Genomic DNA, 19,532 nt, shown 5'->3' with positions numbered 1-19,532 from the left:
AAAGAGCTCTAACAGATGCCATATGTTGCCTGATTAAACAAACTGCAGCTCCACACAGTGCCATACTGCCTGCCCAGAGGCAATCTGTGCCTGATGTATAAAGCCATGTCCAAGCTGGAATCAATGAACATGCTGCACCTTGTAAAATCTGAATGCCAGTGAGCTATGCACATGAGAGACCTGAACCCCAGCACTGACATAAATAGGACATGCTGTAGTGATTGATCCATAACCCAGAAGCTCCCTCCTCTCTTGAGTAAACTCCCAGTACAGGTTAGCCAGAGAGTCCCTCATTGACTCTCCTCAAGAGGAATCTTGATGAGTTGATGGGAGATGGTAGGTTTACTCTGGGTATCACTGTTATGTCATGGGTAGACAGAGGCACAGTATACTAACCTTGAAATATGTCATGGCAAACTCCAGTTACAATGTGTGTTGAAGGATAAACACACTCTCTGACTAGCATTATAAATGGCCTAGGGCACATAGCTAGTGTTTGTCAATCTCCAGCCAAGTTGCGGAATACACTACCAATGTTGGACAAGCCTGGTTTAAGTAGTCCATATCTGAACAAAATGCAGCATGGTCATATGTGCACAACTGGCCCTTAACCAGTCTGGTGTGCTCACTATGAATATTTAAAGCAGTGATAGGACTGAAACCCAGGATACTGTCCACCACAGTGAAAGTACTGAACCAGTACATAGTACGATATTACATGGAAACCCTGCAGGCACAGTATAATCCCTGTTGGGTTCAGACACAAAGCAGTTGGGCAGTAAGTACACAACATGACTCCCAACACAAAACTATAAATGTGAAATATTGTTGAAGTTCAAGCAAAACCACAAATGTGGTGGACTGCAGATTTCAACATATGGAAAGCTCACACTGGGCATGCTCGCACACTTTGATAAATAAGACATATGTCAGGCAACAAGCCATGGAAAGCCTGAACTGGGCATGCTAACACACTTAGGCCATGTCTCAGTTTAGCAGTTGGCCACACATATCTGGCATTTGTATGTGTTAATCCAGGAACCTCCCACAATACAGCAATCTGCCCAGTGCACACAGTTAAATGACAACAGAGACATAAGTTAAACAGTGGATCCCTCTCTTATTCAAACATCTTCCACAGATACACAAGTTGTTCATAGAAACAGGGAAATCTATGGCAATAAAGACCTGCAAACAGTTTATCAGCAACAAATATTGTGCATCTGAAAATTAAACATATGGGTGTAGAGGTCAGTACTAGGCTGTTTGCCCTAGGGAATACAAGCTTAGCCAGAGTGTGCTTGGTGTCTGCCTCCCCAGTACAGTAGGCTGCTGTGTCTCTGTAAAGTAGGTCACAGAAGGCACCGTGTAAGGCTAGTGTGCTGTGCCTCCGTCAAGCAGGGACACAGTGGAGATCCCAGGGGTTGAATTTGCAATGTCACATCCATGTGGCTGGTGTTTGCTGGAAGAGGGTTGGCGAGGACTTATAACAGTAATTGGGCATCAATCACAGACTGAAGGGAGCCTTATCTGCAGTGTCTGGACAATTTCACTGTCAACACTTTGAAGTGATGATTTTGAGGGATTGAAGTGTCATGCCAATACTGTTCAGAGATGTCCTCCCTCTGTGGGATATTACTCTGTAATGTATTAGCTCCCTCCTTCTATTGTACAGCTTATATATGGCTGGTGTACACCAGACAGGTCTCCTGTTGTGGAGGAGTCTTGGGTTTATTTGGGATAGCATGAACAATGCAAACCTTCCAGATGCTCATAGAATGCAATTGACAAGGATTATGCAGAGTGTCCTGTATAATCCCCCAGCATGGGTCCTTTGAAGTCTTCCACCCCAGTCTTCACAAGTGCAAAGTCTGCTTTTGATAAATACTTTGTTTGCAGTGACTTCCTTGCCTGGGGGTGGGGATGGGATATGGATGTCCAGGGAAAGTTGGTTATGGTCAGATATTAACAATGGTGGTCTGCCTCTGGTTTGGAACATAGAGTCCCCATGTTGCAGATGGTCAGGTCCAATATGTATTCCCCCTTGTGGCTGTGGTGATTGGTCCTGCCATAGCACATGGATTCACAAACTGTAGTGGCTGTAGGGTGATGTTGTTGAGGCCTGAGTAGTTCCCCCACTCAATATACCTGTACCTGAAGTTAACCACTGTAATGGTGTATGTGAACACCTTCATATCCTACACTGTTCCCAGGGAAGCAAAGTGTGGTTCCTGGATATGGGAGGGGTGGTCTGAACTGGTTGTGTTGTGTGTTACAGGTCCTGTGGTCATGAAGCATGGTATAAAACATAACCTGGCAGTGCTGATGTGCATATGTGACCCTGAAGTAGGCGGCTGTTAGTGCATATATATGCTATCCCCCTTACTGACAGATAGTAATAGATGTACATACCTCTTTATAAATAATGATGTCAGCACCCTATAAATACTGCAGGAGAAGAAAAGATACCCAGTAATTCGAATAGCATGCTCCGCTAATGCATCTTTCTCAAGTATCATAATACAGTTAGATAGGGGTTTGAATCTTGCAAATGCGCAGTGTGTGTGATTGGGGAGAGGGGTGATAAGTGTGTGTGCAATTCTGTTTGAAAGAAATGTCCCTTTTGGCTACTAGAAGAACACACTACATGATGCACATTCTTCTTCTTTCTAAACACTGATGATGTCAGCACCCTATAAGTATAGCAGGAGAAAGAAATCCTCCCAGTAATGTGAATAGCATGCTCTGCTAATGCATCTCTCTCAAATGTCATAACATAATTAGGTAGGGGTTTGAATCCTGCAAAATGCTCAGTGTGTGTGTGTTGGGGGGGTTAGTGTGTGTGTACAATTCTGTGTGAAAGAAATGTCCCTTTTGGCAACTAGAAGAACAGACTACATGATGCACATTCCTCTTTCTAAACACTGATGATGTCAGCCCCCTATAAGTATAGCAGGAGAAGGGAAACCTCCCAGTAATGTGAATAGTGTGCTCTGCTAATGCGTCTCCCTCAAATGACATAACATAGTTAGGTAGGGGTTTGAATCCTGCAAATGCGCAGTGTGGGTGTGTACAATTCTGTTAGAAAGAAATGTCCTTTTGGCAACTAGAAGAACACACTACATGATGTACATTCCTCTTTCTAAACACTGATGATGTCAGCACCCTATAAGTATAGCAGGAGAAGAGAATCCTACCAGTTATGCGAATAGCGCGCTCCGCTAATGCGTCTCTCTCAAGTGTCAAAACATAGTTAGGTAGAGGTGTAAATGCTATGTGTGTTTTTGTCACACAGTTTGTCCATGTGTGTTGGGTGTTGCTCTTAATATTGTATGACATAGATTATATCAGTAATGTCAATGCACACATGAGGTATGTGTGTGCCACATAGACATATGTACCTGTGACCTTAAATAGTTCCCATGTGTGAAGCCTGCCTCGTGTGAATACATGGAATCTGGATTACACAACTTTTTGACTGTGGTTTTCTGTGCAGGGGCTGCTGTTGATATGTGAATATACAGTGAGAGTAGTCTATGGTGTCATCTTACCAGTGAGGGATACACTTCTGGTCTGGAGCATATAGTCCACATGTTGGTGATGATCAGGTGCAGCATGATTTCCCCTCTTGTGGGAGTGGTAACAAGTTGTTCCATATCATTTGAGTGTATGGATTCTAGGAACCTTTCACCTAGGGTGTTGGAGCTACAGTAATGCTCCCAGTCTGTGTGTGGGTAAATGAAGCTGCCCAATATATTGTTGTTTGGAGACACCTGCATATATTCATGTATTCTTAAGTAGGCCAAGTGGGTCTCCTGGGTTTAGGAGGGTGGTCTGTAGCAGGCTATAAACTGGAAGTCAGTTTAACCCACTGTTAGTTGCACGTGGATAGTCTGTGATGCGTCACACTGTGGCAACAACCTGGGGGTGTGGGTATAGGTTCATAGGTTCATACTAGGCTATCTGCCCTAGGGCATTTATAAGCCAAGCCAGAGTGTGTTTGGCTTTCACCACCCATTTTACATTAATGTTGCTATGCCCTTTTCTGAGGTTAGTATACTATGCCTCTGTCTAACATTGACACAGAACTGATACCCGGGGAAACCTATGATTCCCCCATCCACTCATCAAGATTCCTCTTGAAGAGAGTCAATGAGGGACTCTGCCTAACCTGGACTGGGATTTCATTCCAGAGTGAAGGGAGCCTCTGGGTTATGAATCTGTCCATCCAGCATGTCCTATTTATGTCAGTGCTGATGTTCAAGTCTCTCAAGCGCGTAGCTCGATGGGATTTGGATTTTCTGAGGTGCAGCATGTCCATTACTTCCGGGTTGGACATGGCATTATACGTCTGGCACAGATCGCCTCTGAGCAGGCGGTATGCCACTGAGTATGGAGTTTTGTTAACCGGGCAGTATATGGCATCTGTTTGAGCCCTTTGATCCTCTTGGTGAGGTACTTTTGGGGTCTTTCCAGTTGCTGCAGGTGTCTGGTAAGGTACATCCAAAAAGGGGCATTGTACTCAATTATGGGCCTGATGAGGGATGAGTAAAGAGGCACGATGACCTCCCCTGATCTAGATGTGAATCCCGTCATGATTAGGTGGGCTATATAAAATGTTTTTCTAACCACTTTGGCCACGTGGTTGTCAAATGAGAGATTGCTATCAACTTCGGTCCCCATGTCCCTAATTACTTCTTCCGTACTTAATGGATTACCACCTATGTGGTCATTTGTGGCCACTTTGTTTTTGCCAAAGGGGATGACTATACACTTTGTGGCATTTAGCTTGAGGCCATGGCTCCAGCACCAGTTGTCTGTTTCTATTTGGCCCTTTTGGAGGATGGTTGTGTCGGCTGGAGAGTCGATTATAGCGCCCAGTTTGAAGTCATCTGTGAACTTGGTCAGCCACAGTCCTTCCGTGTTGGCCTGTACCTCCAAGAAATATATACAGAACAGGAGAGGTCCCAGGACTGAGCCTTGTGGGATGCCACTTGTAACTGGTTTGGAGTCTGACATGGCTCCAGCAATTCTAACCATGTGGGTTCTGTCCTTGAGCCAGTTTGCAACCCATCTAGTGACATAGGGGTTTATATTTAAGCTGGTGAGCTTATCTATAATGCCCGAGTGGGGTATTGTTTCAAAGGCTTTTGCGAGGTCCAGGTAGGCTGTGTGGACCACCTTCCCCTCGTCAATGGCCTTGGTGACTGTTTCAAAGAAATTAACCAGGTTTTAGAGGCAGGATCTGCCCTTAAAGCCAAACTGGGTAGGATCCAGTGTCTGTAGGTCCCCAATATCTTTATGTATGAGGTCCATGATGATCCTTTCCATAGCTTTGCAGACCAAGCTAGTCAGGCTTATGGGGCGATAGTTTACAGGATCTGTTGAGGCACCACCTTTGTGTAGAGGGACCACTGTTGCTGTACGCCACTCTTTGGGTACATATCCTGTGGTAAGGCTGTGATTGAACAGTAGTTTTATGTTTGGGTTTAGCTCATCTTGGAGTTCATGTAGGACGCAGCCCGGGACACCGTCTGGTCCCATTGATGCTGTGTTATTTGCTTTGGGGAGGGCGGCTCTTACCTGAGCATCTGAGATGTCAGGGGGGCAGCACTCTGCTGGGATAGATATTTGCCCTTTTGGTGGGTTGGGGGGGAGAAGTTTGCGCTGAACCTGTCAGCTAGGATGTTGGCAATGTCTGTGGGTTTGGTGTAGTTTTTTGTCATGTTGAACTAATTCTGAGCATATCTGACAATTCCCACCCAGGTTCCTAACATAACTAAAGAAAGCCTTGTGATTATCCTTAGCGTCCTGTGCAATTCTTCTCTCAAAGCTGGCCTTAGACGATTTTATGAGTGCCCGTAGTATTTTGCTACCACTGATCAGAGATGCCTCCCCTTTTTGGGATTTTGCTCTATCATGTAGTAGCTTCCTCCTTCTATTGTATAGTTTGTTTATGGCTGTGGTCCACCAGACAGGACATCTGCCTTTGGAGGATTGGGTCTTGTTTTTATTTGGGATTGCATAATCCATGCATTCCTGAAGGTGTTCATAGAATGCATTTATAAAGGATTCTGTGGTCTGGGCCGTATTTTTCACAGGCCCGGGGGCTTTGAAGGATTCCACCTCAGTTTTGAGGGGTGTGGAATCTGCTGTAGAGAAGTTTTACACTGTGGTTTTGTGGGCAGGGGGTGGGGTCGGGATGTGAATATCCAGTGAGATTAGTTTATGGTCTGATCTTACCAGTGAGGGGTACACTTCTGGTCTGGAGCATAGAGTCCCCATGTTGGTGATGATCAGGTCCTGTATGTTTCCCCCTCTTGTGGGAGTGGTAACAAGTTGTTCCATAGCATTTGAGTGTATGAATCTATGTTGTACTGAAGCCTGACTGTTGCTTCCTCCAGTTCATTCTTCTCAGTGTGTATGTTAACTGACACCTAATAATACTAATACCGTATAAATGGGAGTATGTGCTTTCCTGTGGGACTTGTGGATTAACTGGTATACAGCAGTGGCTTTTGCAATTTGTTGCTATGGCTTCACTATTTGGCCTTTACATTCACTCCTTGAAGGCCTGCTAGGTGTCTTTACTGGAATGTGTTGCTATGGCTTTCCTATTTTCCATTTACATTCACTCCTTGTAATGCTTGCTATATTTCTTTCAGCAGCAATTCCTTATATGTTTGGTGTGGTTTGGTAGTACTGCGTGCAGTCTGGTCTGGCCAAGGTGTGGTGCTTGACACCTACAAGGGTATTTTATTTTGCTGAGCAGTAGTGGGGCCTTGTACTTTGTACTAACAGTTATGGATAGCAGGCACATGCAGCGCTTGTAAACTGCTATACTGTCCTTATTTTATTAGTTGGCTACATCCTTTGATATGTCTGGGTTGTGCTCCTACATGAGGTTGTGCTTGTGGAAGCTATTCTACAGCTATTCACAGAGTGTGTGACAGCAGACAGAATGATATGCCTGTGAGTTTGTGACACTTGCAGGCCTCAGATACTCTCAGGTGTATCTTTTATCAGCCTCAGGGAATGGTACATATCAGTGGGATACATCCGTGATATATTTCAGATATTCTGCAGTTGTGACTGTGGGGTATTTTGAGCATATGTATTACTACACCATTTCTGACATGCAAGTAGTGCATACTTTAAGTAATTGACAGTTACCATTATGTGGGATTCCATACCTTTCTGCCTACTGTTAGTACATTTCACAGGGAGTCAGTGGGGCACAGTTAACATTTGTTTTCAAATCAGGGACATCCCTGTAAATCAGTCACAGTTGCGAGGTCTGGTCTCTTACCTATTCACATATGGCAGTGTTTATCCTGATCTGATAGTGTGTGTGGTTTGTAAGGTGCTACTGTCACATTATTACCTACTAGCTACCTACTAGCATGGCTGTTTCTCTTCTCACACTAATGTTATACAAATCCACAAGAATTGCCAGTAAAGATACAAGAATAACTTTGTGTAGTAGCCTTTCAGTCCCACTATTTCATGATATATTGCTTTCAGCACAAAGTTCTTGTATATCAGTCATGGCTTAGTGGTAAATCATGCAGACTAGTGTTTCCAAGGTCCTGGGTTCGAGACTGACAGAGGAATTTTATTTTGCTGCTGAGCAGACTACAGGCCTTGTCATTCAGAGTGACTAAGGCACTTTCAAGCAATTGTAAGCGGGTTAGCCCTGGTTTGCGCGGTGCTCACGTATGTGCAGTGCCGCTTAGCTTCACGCACACACGCTTAGCTAAGCACACACAAGCATACACCCATTTACTACTGCTTAAAAGTGCTTACTCTCACGCACACCCGCGCTAATTTCTTTGAAAGAAAAGAAAATGGGGAGATAGGAAAGTGGTGAAAAGGGGGCACAAAGAGGGTAGGACAGTAGGAAAACAAGCTCGGGATTTGCAGGAAGGATGTAGGAAAGGCTCATAGCTGCCCATTTCTTTATCAGCAACAGCTGTGCATATGTGTGTGTAATTTGGTGTGAAATTTGAAACCTTCCACCCCTGAGAGAGGGGTGAGGACAACAAAATATGTTGTACAGCCAATTGTAATTACCAGTTCACATGTCCAGCAGACATGTCTGCAAAATGGTCAGCTATGTATGGGGTGTAATTTTTTTGCGGGAACAGAGTGCCCTTTTTTTATTTTTTTTCAGGTGAGAGTGGAATGTGAGGTACAGGAAGTAGGTATATTTGGGGAGTTAGGTAGGGGAGGTTAACAGACAAGACAAACAAGATGCATACAGAGGCGGAGTATAACACATGTGGGGGGACACAATTGACGGGGATGGATGTTTTGATATCGCGAGCCCATGAGCCCACAGATGGCAACAGTGGAACTGAGATCCCCACCCATGGGCAGTTTCCACTATGCCTTCACTGCCCAAGACGGGGCTGTGCTGGGGGCTGTGTAGGACGGGCAGCAGGCACACCCATGAGTTGCGTCACCCGTGCCTCAAGCTGGCGTAAGGGTTCAAGCACAGAATGCCTGATCTTGCTACGCACCACAGACCGGACACTTTGGAGGGTGAGTGGACGGTCTCCTCTGGCCACGCTTGCAGAGGGGTGACGAGCCCCATCCCCTGCAGCGCTTCCACCCGAAGGTGGCACAGGGCCACCAGAGGAGGTTCCGGCCTGGGCACTAGTGCCAGGTGCACTCGCCAGCTGAGGTGGGAGAGGTGGGTCCGCTGGAACCCGCCTTCCCTGTTGTCCTATGTTTAGCAATATTTTATGACATTTTGGGTTAGTAACAAACAATACCATTCAAAATTAGTTGTAACAGCATGCATCAGTATTCCCATTAACCAAACACCCATGAATTCCAAACATTGAACAGCAAGCATAACACATGCATATTTTGAACAACAGTACACAATCCAACATCATGCAGGGTTGATTGATGGCAGCAGGCCATCAGGTTTGGATATGTGAACAGGGCACATGCATCAACGTACGTGCAAATATGTTTGAACCAACAGGACAAATGTCCATAGGAATTAATTGTGAATACACATACCCAGTTTGTTGTGGAATGGCATTATTTGTGAATATAGGGTAGGATGAAGAAATATTTCATTAACAACTTGAACTACCTACACATGTGCTGTACATCTCTAGTAGCTGCAGATATATATACCCTACAAGTCTTAGTACAGTTTTCTATATGTAACCTTAGGAATGTTAGTGATGGGACTGTTACTGCTACATTAATTTACATTGCATTTTTATTCATACACGTTCATATCTGGCTGTGTTCAGGTACAGCATCCTGCTACATTTGATTTATATGGCTCTAGACAACTGTGGATGTTCATTATTTCATACAACCATACTATCTCCACATTGCAAGGGTACAGCAACATATCTAAATTGTGGGACAGACACATTCCAGCTTCAGTACTTTATTACAAACATTTCACTGTTGGGTTGTGGCTGTCTCATTCATTTCATTATGTACTGACTGCAGTATACTTTATTCAAAAGTTATAACAGCTTTCTTGGTCGATTCATACCTCTTTCTCACACTCTCACTTGTTTTATTTTTTACAATTCAGGATGGTACTTAATTCTAGGCGTTATTAACATGTCTTACTTGGTTACAACAATCCTTTCCAACAGACTCACTTGTTTCATATGGCAGATTTTAAAAGGGGATGTATTTAACACATGTCTATTGTCTTTAGCTTGTTTACCACTAATGTTCAGGCTGCAGCAGGTTATCTGATATTACAATACAGGTGGAAAATCTCGATTTCAGACTTGTTTAATTTTTATTTCTGGATTACAGGCTGCATCACTTATCTAATCATACAGTACTAGCAGAATCTTCCTTCTAGTGTTATTTGAATTTTATTAATATGTAACTACACTGAACTCTTTTACAAGCTGTCTCACTTTTATTGTATAACAATTACAGAACAATAACTACTAACCTGTCTGGTGGCGCAACCGCTCCAGCCTATCACCATAGGCTCGCCGATTTGCGGAATGCACACCTGCAGCTGTAATATAAATAAAGTAATATTGGAACATACATCTCCATAATATCAGCTAGGATAATTTCTTACATACATAATTACATGGATACTTACTCAGTAGTGGGGCATTGGGCATTTGCCGGGCCTCCTGGATCCAACAGTTCAGTTGGTCCTGCTTTTGTCTCTTCAGGTCCGCATGGTGGTGACAGTCCTGTTCACCAGTCCTTGGTATGCCTGTGGCACTGGTGAAATCATGTGCCAACCGGTTCCATGCCTCTGCCTTGTACGCTCCCCACAGAACCTGGCCCTGCATGAGTTAAGCCTCATGATTATGGACTAGGAGCCAAACCATATATTTGGACTCCTCAACACCCCACCTCTGTGCTCGGAAGTGACTGCCCTCTCCTACACCTGCCATCCTGACTGCAAATAGGTTGCACAATCAGTTATGCTGTGTATTCCCGCCTATGGGGCTTATATATGCCGTTTTTCCCACACTTATCTGTGATTGGCCATTTTGGAATTGTATCAGCTTAAAAAAACCTGCTTTGTCATGCTTCTATTTCCATTCATTCCTATATATATATATACTAATACTGCATTTTTCAGTACAGCTGTCATGGCTTAGTGGTTCAGTACTTTGACTATAATGCACAGTATCCTGGGTTCGAGCCTGGGCCTTGCTTTTTTTATTTTACTACTGTCTAGACAGGCTAGGAGGTGTGTCTGTGTAAAGGCAGCTTTGATACAGGTTGCTCAATGTTGCCCGCCGGTAAGCCGGTTGGCGCGCTGCGCAGCTCCGCGCAAACAGGTTACGTTGGTTGACGCATTATTTGACTATGAGCACACATATTACGCTATGAGAAATGTTGCTCAACTATGGGCACACAGTTTCAGTGTGTTAAAGCACTGCTCAATTCCGGGTACTCATATTACACCTGTTAAACCACTGCTCACCTGCGGGCAATCATACTCAGCTTGTTAGAGCGCTGCTCAGCTATGGGCACTTATAAACTTTTTTTTTTTATTGTGTCAGATTTCTTCAAAAATACATGGCCCATTTCATTACATTTTACTTAAATTATAGTTATATATATACATATACATATATGTCAGGGGATTGTTTCGTGCTTATTTCACTAAAAATAGAAAATTATGTTGTTGGGGCTCGAACCGTGACTACCTCCTCTTTGGCCGATGTCTCTACCGCTACGCTATTGCTACTTGGCTTAATTTACATATTTAGATCTTATATGCTTTTCCAATGAGTGCTAACTGCGGCTGAGCGAAGGGCACTCCCGCACAAATGAGCGCAATTACGGGTAAACATTTTTGAAATTATAAAAAAAAAATTAAACTGTTGATTTTTACATTTTACATTACAGCTGGGTTTATAGTCTGTGGGGGCATGTGTGCTGTTGTGCTTCTTGACATTTCCGCGGACTCGCTTGTGGGTGTTTCCTTTCGGGTCTGTGATTCTTCTGGGGGCGTGTCCCTTTGCAGGACTCGCCGTGCGGACACGCCCCCTACTTTCCTACACGGACCGTGTTAGCCTAGGGTGTGATTCAGCATGCCCTCATGAATATGCATGGCATGCTGACATCACACCGTTTAACTGCAGCCTCTGTGTAAGACTTGCTAACTCTTACACGGAGGTTTCATGAATCCTGCCCACTGTCTTATATTTTCTAATGTTATCTAACTTCTTGTGTAATCTATGTAATTTGTTCTGCTGGAGCTTTTCTCCCCAGGCCTCCACTGAAAATGGACATGTATCCAGTTGGACTATCCCAGTAAACAAATGTAAAATAAATAAATAAAAATTCTATTATTCTATTGTAACATGTTCTGCTATCTCTGAATGTTAAATTCAAACTTGCTGTAAATTTGTTTGTAACTGGAGTTTTCTCCTCGGGTATCCGCTGAAAATGGGCCACTTGGCCCAGTTGGACCAACCCGGTTAAAAAATGACAAATAAAATAAAATAAAATAAATAAATAAAATAAATAATACATTTGTAACACAGGCATATGAATCATGTTGATATTCACACATGACACACAACCAATTGCAAAATTCCAGATAGCTGGGCTGGCAATATTTCATTTTTTTGATATTCATATTAATATTCACAAATGACATAATTATTTGCAAACTTCCAGAATGCTAGGCTGGCAATATTTCCTTTTGTGACCACCCCCAAAGAGTCAAGCTAGTTTATCAAGTGCCCCATGAAAAATATTGCTTAAGACGGTGAATCTATCTGGGAATACCTTACCCCATTCCCTGTCTTGAGATTCCAGCTGCCTTGGCATTGTTGACCCCAGTACAGTGCTGCACTGTCCCATTATATGCCTGCAACTCTAAGCTCCACCATAGTAACTTGGAATTTGGCTGGCTGGCTCCCTGTAGCCATAGATCCACCTCAGACTCCCTCTGCTTTGTACTGCAAACACTCAGCACAAGGGCCTCCCTATCATGGTAAGGTTTCATCATGTTAATATGGTACAGTTTGTGCCCCTGCCTCTTGCCTAGCAGTTCTACCATGTAGTTAACATCACTAACCTTCCTTGCCACTTTGAAAGGTCCCTCCAAAGCTGCCTGGGGCTTGTTGTGTCTGACAGGAATGAGAGCCATTACCTACTGCCCTACAGCATACTCTCTAGCTCAAGCATTCCTGTCATACCAGTCCATTTTCTGCTGTTGGGTTTCTGCCAGGTTCTCTTGGACCAAGCCCATGAGTTCACTGAGCCTTGTCCTGAGATTTTGGACATATGCCACAACAGCCTCCTTGTGGGATTCACACTCATCCTCCCACTCATCTCGAATCAAATCTAGAGGTCCCCCTACCCTATCACCATATAGCAACTCAAAGGGTGAAAAAAACTGTGGATTCCTGGGGCACCTCACTGTAAGCAAATAATAGATGGGGAAAATATTTGTCCCAATCGCTCTTAAACTGGCCTGCTAATGTGTGTAACGTAGTCTTATTTAACATTTGTTTACCCAGAAAGTCCGACTTGGAACAACACCAATTTTCAGCGGAGGCCCAGGGAGAAACACTCCAGATGCATATCTTTGTACTGTGGGAGGAAACTGGAACACCTGGAGAAAATCCACACAAACACAGGGAGGACATGCAGACTTTGCACAAAAGGCACCACAGCCAAGAATAAAACTGGAGAACCTCTTGCAGTGATGCAACAATACTACCACTGCACCACTGTATCTTTAGTGTAGAGTTTAACCTCTCAACCAGATGATTAATCTGGGGATGGTAGGGGGTGGTATTTAGGTGCTTCACCTCACAGTACTTCCACAGACAAGCCAGATGAAAACCTCTAACAAAACATTTGCCACCGTTTCTGCCTCAGTGGAGGACAATGCCACTGCCTCAAGGTATAACTAGGATATACTTCTTCCCTGTGGAACATGAGGTACTCAGAGGCCCCACAATATCCATAGCTGCCTACCCCCTGAAATTGCCCTCAATCACAGGCAAAGGCATCAAAGGAGCTTTTACCTTGTCTCCTGCCTTGCCTACCTTTTGTCACTACTCACATGTCCTGCAGTACCCTGTTACATCCCTGGAAATCCCAGGCCAATAAAAGTTCTGCATAATATGTCTTTTGGTATGTTTTATGCCCATATGACCAGCAAAGGGAATAGCATGGGCTATGGCTAGAAATGCCAGATGGGAGGTTCTGAGCACTACCCACTGCTGTATTCTCTCACCCTGTAGACCCCCCTTCAGGGGTCCACTCTCTATACAGTAACCCTTTGTCCCAGTATACAGATTCCCCTTTTCTTTGGCAATCAGGTGCCTCACTAGCTACCTCCCTCAGGCCTTGTAATGTACTGCCTGAGAGCTGAGCCTGTCTCAGCTCTTTCTTTGTAACCCTTCCCAGCTTCCCTTCCACAGGAAGTCTGGCATCCTCTGACAGTGGTGCCGCATTGACAGCCTGGGTATTACTACTCACCTCTGCCCTTGCTGTCACTCTGTCCAAAGGAACATCAGTACCCACAAGCAGCTGTGGCTCACCTTCAGTCTCACTGCTACAGGGTAACTCCCTCCCTGAAGCAACCACCTCACCACTCTTGGCTGCAAGTGTGCAGTCTGTCTGGGTCTTTCCCAGGCTACCAGACCCACATGCTTGTCTTCAATCCTGACTGCATATAACTGCATGCACACAAGGTACTGCATGATCAAAATCATTCCCTGTCAGGACATCTGCAGGAATATCCTCAAACACACCTACTTGCTTGCTTCCTTTTCCACCCTCCCAGTCAAGATGAACCCTAGCCAAAGGTATTTGGAATGGGGTTCCTCCTAAAGCTCTGACTGGAGTAGACTGCCCAAGCAAGTAGTGCTCCTCTTTAACCATTGCAGGCTTCACAATGGTTAGGTCAGTCTTAGCAGTGGTCTCTTTTCCCATTTACTAAGCTAGGATATACCCACTTGTGGTAGTTTAGTACCCTTGTTGTCTCCAGACAACTTACTGCTGGCATTCTGTCATTCCCACTTACTGGCTCTCCCACCTTTTGTTCCTCATCTTGCCTCTGTGGACATCTATATGGACATCTATATGCTACATGGCCCCACTGGTTGCATTTAAAACATTTAACCCTTGGTCCTGGATGTGTACCTGGACTAGTGGCTAACCCTGCTACTAGTAGACTCTGTTGGGGTTGTTTAGGCTGCCCACCATTGGGTTCCCTTAGACCCATGAGCAGCACTGGATATCCCTTTCCTGTGCAGTGATGCCCTGCTTGCTTGGTATGGGTTTCCCTTTTTCCCTAACTCATCTGTTGTTTTGCATTCTCTATCTGCTAACCAGGCTCTCATGTCCTCAGACAAAATGCTAAGGGCTTGTTTCCTCCTCAAAAGGTCTGCCAGCCCTTCCAAAGTGGTGACCTGACACCCACTCACCCATTTATGAAAATAAGTGCTTAACTCAGCAATATATTCACACACACTTTCATCTGCTTGCGTCTATGCTCATAAAACATTTTTCTATAAGCTTCATGTTTTAACTTAAAACAATCTAAAATGCAAATTTTAACAATATTATAACTTAAGCAGTCATTATCAGACAATTTAGAAGTAGCAGTTAAAGCTTAGGCCATGGATTAAGAAGGTCAGGAACCGTACCCAGGGCCCTTGGTCAACATTATACTGTTTATATACCCTTTCAAACATATGAATAAAACTGTCAAAATTATCCCCCACTGTAAATTGTGGAACAAATGTGCTGATCTCTGTGGCTTTTGAGTTTCAGTTACTCCCTTCCCCAATACCTTCATGACCCTGAGTCAGCATCTCCTCCTCATGTTACCTCTGGCTGTCTTTCTCCTCAGCTTCCATATGTCACAGTTTCTCTTTTTCCTTAGCCTCCCAACATCTCAGTCTCTCCGCTGCTTCTATTTCCAAACGCTTGACCTCCAGTTCAAGTAGACATATTTTTATGTCCTCTGTGGAAAGGTTGACCTGTCCATTTTCTGAGACTTGTACATCTCCAAGGCCAGCCTGGTTGTCCTCCTGATTGCAGGTCTGTGATGCAGCTGTGGCCAAGGCTGCAATCATTTTTGTTTAGTCAAGTTGGCATGCACCAGTCCTTTAGTCAGGTTGGTATGCACCAGTCCTTTAGTCAGGCTGGCATGCACCAGTCCTTTAGTCAGGTTGGTATGCACCAGTCCTTTAGTCAGGTTGGTATGCACCAGTCCTTTAGTCAGGTTGGTATGCACCAGTCCTTTAGCCTGGCACAGCTCAGCCAACTGGCTCCTTGTCAGCTTGCCATACTCCTCTACTGACATCCCTGCCTGCTCTCTCTGACTAACTAATCTAAAAAAATAAATAAATAAAACAATTGTGATATGAAACTCTGAATGTTCACTGTGTGGCTGACTGAGGGTACAAACACCTTCCTTATTGACCACCGTTCACAGGCTAAAGGAATTCAATATCCACACCACTGCCACCAATTAATATGTGATGTGGATATCCCACCACTGCCCACCAATTGATATGTGATGTGAATATCCCAGCACTGCCCACCAATTAGTATTTGATGCAGATATCCACATCACCTTCACTTGTTAATTTCTGATCTGAAATGATATTTATGTGTTTAACTCATCTGTTTAACTGTCTTTCATTAAAGCGCAGTGTTAAACCGAACTTGATGAAGACTAGATGGAACACGTGTTTGTAATGCATTGTTGTACATTCTGAGCAATGTCAATTTATTGAAAGTTAAATGTTAGCACCGATTCTCAGATGTTATTCTAGATTATTAGCATTGTATAGACATATCAATATCAGGGTCTATGTCATATGAGCGAATCGCACAAATTGCAAACGCGCATAATATCGTACGTATCAGACCTTGACCTGCTTTTTCTGAGACTGCGGTACAGTGAAGAACGGAATATTTACCATTTCCTCCCTGTAGTGCGATCTCGGAGTTGGAATATTTATTTAGTGGGGGGTGTAGAAGGCACATCCCCCCCACAATAGGAAGTTTGAGGTCCGGTACGTTCGATATTACGAGCATTCACAATTTGTGCGATTTGCTCATATGATATATAGACCCCGATATCATTGTCATCACCCCTCCTTTTCCACATTTCCTACATGGGCTTAGGGTGCTGTATCAACTGTCATCTCTCACAACTCAGTGCCACTCTCCTACCTTCTTCAATAGTCCTGCCAACTGTCACAGGTCTTCTCGTACACAATCCTTTCACCTCTTTGCTGGATGTCCTCATTTCCTCTTGCCATGTTCCTGTCCATCCCGAATCTTCATCAGATTGTCTTCTGCTTTTCTACATGTGCCTGAATCACTGTTCTTTGTTCTTTTTGAACTTCTCTCTAACTAGAGCTACTTTGGTATCTATTCTGGTGTCTTTATTTCTTTGTCCATCTCATTTGCATCCTACCACCTGTCTCACGCAGTTCATCTCCATCAGCCCTAGCTTCCACAACTGTTCTGCCGTTACTGCCCAGGGTTCTGTACCATATAGTTGTAGTAGTTGTACCACTGTTTTGTGCACTTTACTTTTCAGATCTTTTGGCATTCTTCTGTCACACACTACCCACCCCTGATACTGTGCCAGCTGGCTACAGACCATCTGATTCCAGCTTTGACATTGTCATTCAGACTTCCCTTCTCCCCAGTCACCCCTCCCAGATAATTTTCCCTTCTATCTCAAGTCTCAACTGCTTCTGATTTCCCCATTATCTGCCATTACAACTGACTTATCTGTACTCAGTTTCCACTCAAATATTTCCAGTTTTGCATTGCATTCCCCTAGCTTTTGCTGAAGTTCTTACTCAGCGTCTGCCTGTAATACCACATCATCTGCATGCAGCTGTTATTCAAATCTACATCACTGTAAAATACAGTCATATGTCTATTCATACATTTGTTGAGGATAATAGAGAAAAAAATGTCTTCCGAGAGAAATGACTGACGGACGGTTAAAGTGGTTATAGAAACTCAAAATCAGTCTAGCAGGACACATTAATATATTACTTATATTGTTATATTTAGTTCTGCAGCAAGCTAAAACAGTCAAAGCACCCTTCAGATTAGCTTTATGTGTATAACAGAATGATTGGTTTATACTCTTGGCCCACCAGCCCTGACAATGCCAATGCAGGTAATGAGATTTGTAAGTTAGAGATAGGACACTTTTACTCAGAATTTTCACTGCTTTCAGTGACACCCAAGTTAAATTCCCTCTCACGTGCTGGCATATTTTCTTTTCCACATTCTGAAGGTCCATTCCTCTAATGTGCCGACCAGCTAATCGTTAAAAACAAAATACTTAGCAGCCTACAGGAGTGGGCAGGTATGTACTTTACAGAAAAGCATCATTGGGAAAGGGCAAAAGACATAAGAATAACTAAGTTAGTTTCCATAAAATAACACCTTCAGATGAGACATACAAGTCTTAATAATTCAGTTTGTTACTTGTGTTTAACAGCTTGTCGCTAACTTGGGCAGATCATGTTATACAATTATGTTTAAAGTCAAAATAACATTTCTACGGCTCATTTAGTTACAAGGACAGAAGCTCTGTATTTAAAAATTAGATTGGCTAGAAATTGTGGAGCATAACTTATGCACTTTTATTCTTTTTTCACTAGGAGGCGCTGTTCTTTTGGTTGAATGCATCTTGAAAGAAAGCATTGATGCACTCTTGGTGAATCTTCTTAACTTCATAATGTTTCTTATATCAAAAGGAGGGGAATACACAGAAGAAGAGATGACCGTCCTCCTAGAAAATGCAGGATTTCAAGATGTTGAAATTAAGATTACAGGAACATACTTTGATGTTATAATAGGCAGAAAAGCATTTAAGTGAGTTTTGGGTAACACATGTTTGTATTATAATAAAATGTATTCCTGAAATTGAAATTACTTAAAAAAATGTTTGTGAATGTATTTTTATTTTTCATGTCTTCTCATGTTTACTGCATTTTTGTAGAGTTTAATTTACATTTCAGTGTGGGAAATCTGTCACAGTTTGAATTTGTTTTGACATTTTATTGCATTCTTTCACTGCCTGACTTGTATGTATGTTTTGGATTTCATAATAAAATTTGCTCAATTTTTTGGTTTGTGACTCTAACAGACAAAGGTATATAAATGTGCTTCTTCGCCAGTCAGAGGAAGGCAGGGTCATACCATAGTTATACAAGTTGTTAGTGCAGCTTTACCTTAGGCCTTTGAATTGCATCTTTTGCTCTCTCAAACCTTTAGAGTGACTCCCCATAGCAATCTAGATGCACCATCTCTGCAATCAGGTCATGGGTTGACTGGTCTATACAGCTACATCTGGGTTAGTAACATAATCTCACATCATATGCGCTTGATGTGCATTCACAGAATTGTCCATTGTAAATCTGAGTCCTAATCTACCCAGAATAAAACTGCCAGAGACCACAAGTACCTTTCTATGTCACTTAATTAAAGGACATTTTCTGTGTTTGTGTAGTTTAGAAGCTTCTATCAGAGACTCAGATCTTAAGGTATTATTATCAGCCCATGTGATTTATTAGCACCAGTAGTGTGAGAAAACACTTTAATGTAAGCACTCTGTCTCAGAAGTCTACCAGTATGTCTTAATTTTCTTTCTTTTTCTTCCTTCCTTCCTTTTTATCTTTCTTTCTTTCTATCTTTCTTTCTTCATACTTATTTATTCAGAATGTGTTTAATTAAAGCTTTAAGATCTCTGAAGGCTGACTGTAGCACAGCAGAGGCTTGATATAATGCATGTGTTGCACAGCCTTCATTCTTACATCCTGTGAATTTTCTTCAAAAGGAACTTAACTACATGACATGCCTAGACAAACTATGGCAACAATCATTTTATTTACAGAGCAAAAGGGATCGACATTTTTTCCCAAAATACCTCATTGTGAAGAAGGGGTTGTTGCTTGCCATGTGGTTACTGCATCCTTCAAGATGGCGGATGTTCTTCACTGTCTGTAACATTACGTTTTCATCCTTCTAAGCACCTTATTCAGCCC

General features: G+C 43.1%; 1 protein-coding gene across 1 annotated transcript in view; it reads left to right on the top strand.

Annotated features, from left to right (window-relative positions):
- LOC122815448 (acetylserotonin O-methyltransferase-like) overlaps positions 1–18,612 on the top strand; it is a 485,689-nt gene extending 467,077 nt beyond the window's left edge. The window contains exon 8 of the mRNA XM_044087953.1: positions 18,147–18,612. Within this exon, the coding sequence (XP_043943888.1) occupies positions 18,147–18,364 (218 nt within the window). The 3' untranslated portion in view covers positions 18,365–18,612. The remainder of the gene's footprint in view (positions 1–18,146) is intronic.
- The last annotated feature ends 920 nt before the right edge of the window (positions 18,613–19,532 follow it).

The sequence above is a fragment of the Protopterus annectens genome, chromosome 1.part1 (assembly GCF_019279795.1).
Source record: "Protopterus annectens isolate FY-2018-M chromosome 1.part1, PAN1.0, whole genome shotgun sequence".
Taxonomy (NCBI): domain Eukaryota; kingdom Metazoa; phylum Chordata; order Ceratodontiformes; family Protopteridae; genus Protopterus; species Protopterus annectens.
Note: the sequence above shows the minus strand (reverse complement) of the source record. Positions and strands in the feature narration are given on the sequence as shown.